The sequence below is a fragment of the Trichosurus vulpecula genome, chromosome 1 (genome assembly GCF_011100635.1).
Source record: "Trichosurus vulpecula isolate mTriVul1 chromosome 1, mTriVul1.pri, whole genome shotgun sequence".
In the NCBI taxonomy this organism is placed as follows: Eukaryota; Metazoa; Chordata; class Mammalia; order Diprotodontia; family Phalangeridae; genus Trichosurus; species Trichosurus vulpecula.
This window is the reverse complement of record NC_050573.1, coordinates 511,047,567-511,053,566: the sequence shown is the minus strand read 5'-3', so window position 1 is coordinate 511,053,566 and position 6,000 is coordinate 511,047,567. Positions and strand designations below refer to the sequence as shown.

General features: G+C 36.6%; 1 protein-coding gene across 1 annotated transcript in view; it reads right to left on the bottom strand.

The window, feature by feature from the left end:
• Nucleotides 1-2,336: 2,336 nt before the first annotated feature.
• SNX24 (sorting nexin 24) overlaps nt 2,337-6,000 on the bottom strand; it is a 223,704-nt gene continuing 220,040 nt past the window's right edge. The window contains exon 7 of the mRNA XM_036742257.1: nt 2,337-3,460. Within this exon, the coding sequence (XP_036598152.1) occupies nt 3,390-3,460 (71 nt within the window). The 3' untranslated portion in view covers nt 2,337-3,389. The remainder of the gene's footprint in view (nt 3,461-6,000) is intronic.

Genomic DNA, 6,000 nt, shown 5'->3' with positions numbered 1-6,000 from the left:
AGGAAAGCCTTCCCGTACAATATATCTTGAAGGAAAAGTGGGATTCTATACAGCATACATTGATGGTATATTCGAGATATGGGGTTAGCTAGTGCAAAAGGCACAGAGATCGGTGACTGAGTACAGTGTGTGAGGAACAGAGTTTGGCTATATCACAACGTCACTTGAGGCTGGGGCCAAGTTGTGAAGCTAAACAGAGGCTATGTTTTATCTTACAGGTTATAGAAAGTCACTGGAGTTGACTGCATAAAGAAATAGCATGCTTATATCTGTATTTAAGAAAAAATTATGATGGCAGTATGCAGAATGGAGTGGGAAGTAGCAGGAGACCAATTAGGAGGTTGCTGCAGTAATCTAGGCAAGAGGTGATGAAGGTCTGATTTAAGGTGGTACCTGTGTGAGGAGAGAGGATTTGGATGGGAGAGATGAGGCTCTATAACAGCAAGGTTTGAAAAGTGATTAGACATGTGGAGTGAGGAGAGTGAAAAGTAGAGGATAATGCTGAGGTTATGAAGTTGGGAGACTGAAAGGATATTGGTGATTTTGAAAGAAATATGGAAGTCTGAAAGAAATGAGGACTTTTGGGGGGAAAGATAACAACTTCTGTTTTGGATATATTGGATGTGAGATGTCTCTAGGACATCTATTTTGAAATATCCAAGAGGCAACTGGTAATGCGAAACTAAATATTAGAGGCAGCACTGGGAATGGATATACTGATCTGAGTCATCTAAAGAGAGACGATAATTAGCCACACAGGAGCTGATGAGGTTACTAAATGAGAGTGTAGATACAGAAGAGGGCGTAGGACAGAAACTTGGGGAATGCTCACTGTTAGGGGGCATGATATGGATGATGAATCAGCAAAGACTTAGTAGGTCTGATCAGACAGGAAAGAAGACAACCAGGTCAGACAGGTATGATGAAAGCCCAGAGAGGGGAGAGCATCCAGGAAGAAAGGGTGGTCAACAGCATCAAATACAAGACATTGATCAAGAAGGATGAGGACTAAGAAAAAAAAGATTTTTACAATTAAGAGATGATTGGGAACTTTGGAGTAAGTAGTTTCGATTGAGCGAGGAAGCTGGAAGTCAGAATGTAAAGTGTTGAAGAGTGAATGAGAGGAGAGGAAGTGGAAGCAATGAGTGTAGACAGCTTTTTCAAGGAATTTAGTTGAGAAATGGAGAAGATAGCTTGAGGGTCTGGTGAAAGATTTTTAAGGATAAGGCAGACTCGGAAATGTTTGAAGGTAGTAAGAAAGGAACCAGTAGAAAGGGAGAGGCTGAAAAATGTCAGAAGGGATGACTGAGGTTACAATCTACTAGAGAGATAAGACCCATGACCTCAAATATTTCTATACGAATGTGTACAATTTAGACAACATGCAAAAAGAACCTGAGGTTCTAACACAAAGAGGTAAATTTCACTTCACAGGTATCACTAAGACTTTGTGGGAGGAAACCAATGTCTGTAATATGGCTCTGGAAGGGTATACTTTATTCAAAAGAAAATAGGATAGGTAAAAGGAATGAGGGATGAAGTAGTAGCATTATATATTCAGAAAATATACTCATGTGTGAGGAAATGTAGGAACCTGAGGGGAAGTAGTATGGTAGAGAACACTGGGTGAAGATGGAGTAACAGAAGTCATTTTGATATATGAATACACCATAGTTCAACTCAACAGAAAGAGGAAATAAATGAGAAACTCAAGAAAGAGATTATAAGCCCAGAACAGAATGCTGCTAGAAGAGGCATGTTGCTTAGTGGTGGCCACAGTATGGAAGTTAGGGGTATATGGAAGACATCATAGCTTCCCAGAGCTAGTATAGAAAGCTACCATCAAATTATCTCTTTTCTCTCCTAGTTTCCTTCTTCTCCTATTATTTCTATCTCATCTTTTTCTTTCTCTCCTCTTTTTCTCTATTGGTTTTTATTATCTCTCTCATTATTCCAAATATATTCCTTTCCATGACGGACTTTGACATATTTCCCAAATGAAACCCAGAAGTAGTAGAAAACTCTAAAGTGTAGGACATTTTACAGACATTTTTGTAATTTTAATTAAAATCTAGAGTTTATAATTAATTTAGGCTAACTGCAATTATAGTAATAAATAAAATCTATAAAGATACATTTGAGTTTATTTTTATAAAAAAGATTGCTTGGCCCCTGTGCTGCCATAGCTTCTTGGGACTTTATTTGTAAATCTGTCACTATGAGCAACTATTCTGTCCTTAGCACACAATAAGGTAACTTGACTCTTATTTTATACAAATGTTAATATATCTATAAAATACTATTCATATTTCAAGCAGAAAAGATCAACTCAAATATTTTCTTGTATCTTAAGTTTATTTTACAGCCCAGTATTCATTAATATACAAACTATTTTAGTAATATCTCCAGCATTGGAAAAGCCCTGTTATTCTAAGTGGATGCTATTTTACTACTTGGCAATACTACTTGTCTTCACCATGAAGCAGCATAAAATGCCCTTTGTATAATTTATCTTAAAAATGAAGGAAGGCCTTGAGTTTATGCAACTAGACTATTATTAGTAGTAGTGGAGTTCATTAGTTAGAATTCTAAATTTGTTTCTGCATACAATGCCACCCAGGAGCTTACTAAAACCAACCACCTTACAATGGAGTTGCTATTTAGTTTTCAGCTGAAATGTCCAAGTGCAGGTGGCAAGCATATATTCCTTTACTTTTCACCAATCAAATATGAATTGGATATGTTAAGGGGGGGGGCAGGGAGGGAGGATGGGGAGAGCCAATACAAATATGCTAATATTTTCAATTTACTCTCAATGTCCAGTTTAACCCCAATTTCTCACATTTATTTGTCCCAATGTTTCTGTGACAACCTTCCTTGGTGCCGGCTCTTCAGTATACACCTTTAGCCAGCTGGGAAAATCCCAAGGTAACAAGATTAGTGTATTGCAAAACCCAAACTAAACAAAGTTTGCAAAGTTATTCTGTCAGTCTCAGTTTGTCTCAGTCTTCAGTATGCGACCCTCATTTAACTTAAAGTGTTGCTGATGCAGACAAGAATTCCATTCATATACTGCACAAGAGCTTTTCAGGAGGCAACATTCGTAAGAAAGTTCTCTATAGGCCTCCTTTTTATGCGCTTCTAGGCAGGCTGCTATATCCTATTTCTTAAAAATTTTGCCTTTGCTTGACCCAAACCCCAAATTCAGTTTCTATTTTTAAAAAGCACAATTTTAAAGGAAACATACACTTCCCTGAATGTAGCTGGGACTATGAATTTTAGCAATGACTACAGCTATTATTTCACGGAGTTTAGGTAATTTGGGAGATATCAATTTCCTTGACTAAGACTTTGAAACTTGCTCCAGCTTCTTTAGCCACACAGGATTTCTACCTGGGCTGTAGATGAGGGTAAAATATCCCATGGAGAACTCCTTCAATAACTACATTTGGAAAATCATCTGAAAAACAAAAGAAAAAAACTTATTTCTTATGTGCACCAATACAACATTTTTTGGAAAAAACTAAACAAGGTAAGACTCACTATAATTTAAGAAACGGCATCCGTCTCCTGTTTATCCATGTTCAGGATGAGCTATTAGTAATGCTGTTTCAGCACTAAAGCCACTTTAGTTCAGCACTAGGCACTACATGAATGCGCCACCAGATTTGTAGCTTATTGATTTAAGGGATGTTCTAATACGTAATGCTGCTGGGCTCCAGCTCTTTATCTGAATCTTTTCTCACAAGGAAGATGGATTACACTGGCAATTCAATTTCTAACAAAATCTCAATATACTTGAAAGAATTCCAAGATTTCTACTGGGAATACTTCACTGCAGGTTTTCCATTGTGGTTTACAGCAGCATTTAGTCCAAGTCATTTTGAGGATGCTGGTGCTATCAAATAGGCTTCTTTAGAGCAATAAGATGCTATCCTGTCTTCCTAACTTAAAAGGGCAAATTTCCTAAAAAAGTCAACCTGTCATACTTGAAAAATCAGCCACATTTCCAGAGCAGATGCAAAGGAAACTCTGCTTCCCAAAGCAGGTAGGATCTAAATGGATTATGTGAATAAGGAAACTAAGCTATTAGCACTCAAGTTTCCATTTTAATCTATTCATACATATGGTACTCCATAGGAGATTGTGATGTAGGTGATTCAGGTATTATAACCCCCAATTTCACATATAAGGAAACATGACCTGCCTATGGTCACAAAAGTTAGATGTGGAACCAGGTCTCTCTGACCTCTCATCCTTGTACTCTGTCACTCTCAGAAAAGGTATGTCATTCACAGTAAAGAAATTAGGCCTCATGCTACCTGAAGAAGCACGATAATATTTGGAAATCAGTTCCTGATGGGAAGCTTAAAATTATTTTTTACTTTCCACCTCCATAGGATAACTGGATCAAATCATAACCCTGAACTGCGGATTTTTCAGTTCTGATCTGGTCAACCTATTCAGTATGCATAAAGGTACTAAGGAAAAAACCCTAACTTTAAGGGGCTTCATTCCAGCTGAAAAAAGTAAACTAAAAGTAGCATTGATGGTATTTGTCAGTCACTGAGTTCTCATTTCCATCAGAATTCTTTCATGCAGGAAGGATGGGAAAACAAAATCAGATTGAAACTTTTAGTTCTATGCCTATCTGTTTGTACCATGGGGTACAGAGGTAGATGTGTGTGTGTGTGTGTGTGTGTGTGTATGTGTGTGTGTGCGCGTGCATGCACGCGTGCACACATGCATGAGACACACATATACATATATATTTGAATTGGTAACAATCTGAGCTAATGGTTTTATTCTATTATAAAGTTTACAGTATATCTGTACAGAATATCTGTTTATAGACATACTCTAGTTATCAAGGTTTTTATACAGTTCAATAATTTTTATATGGACCCAATCTTCAAAATTCTTTTATCTTTTAACAACTAGCATAAAAATTGTTTTTAGGAGTGCTTTAATATTTAAGTGCTAAACTCTACGAATGAGTTCTAAAGACCACTTTTATAGATAAGCATTCCAGCATCATTACTACACTTTGCAAAAGAAGATATTCTATTCTAAAATAGGAAATGCTTTACCTAAATTGGCCCTTCAAAGGTTTTAAAATACCTAGAAAAAAATTAAAGCATATACCAAAAAGATATGACTTGAAAGCTTTTTAATCCAGAGAGAATATTCTCCTGATGACAGAATAATGTATAGTTGTTGGAATGTAGGTGGCACAGTATACTTGGATTTAGATAGTGGATTTGGAGTTAAATGATCTGAGTTCAAAACCTGTCTCAGGCATGTACTAGCCTCATGACCCCAGGCAAATCACTTAACCTGTCAGCCTCAGTTTATTCAACTGTAAAATGAAGATAATAGCACTGATCCCCCAGGGCTGTTGTGAAGATCAAATGAGATAATATTTATAAAGTGCTTTGCAAATTTGAAAGTACCACGTAAATTCTAATTATTGTTATTGTATATTCCATTAATATTTAAGGGTTAGTATGGTCGAGCTATTTCTCCATTCATTTTCTCCTGGCAAGATTTTAACAATAAATTTTGTTAAGGTAGAGCTGAACACTAAACTATGACACAGAAAAGTTTTACTTCGAATGCTGAAGATTTGAGTAGCCCTTTTTCCTGCTCACACTTCCGTAAGGTTAATGATGCTGGACATGCTGGAATATCCATCAGTAACAATATATTTTTAAGACCAAGAATTCTAATGATAATATTGTTAAATAAAACTATGAATAAATTTGTGATAGCTAAATAGCTAAATTTTCTGTTTTTGAGGCCTTCCATCATCTAGTCCAACATTACTGATTTCACCTCATTTTCTTCAACATGAACAAAGCAAGCACTTGCTAACAGACTTATTAATACTCCATACCCATTCCTGCCTTTTTTGCCTTTGTTTCACTTGTTCCCTCTTTTGGGAATGTCTTCATGATGCCTCTCTGCCAAGGTGAGTCCTACACTTTCTTCAAAGTCCAA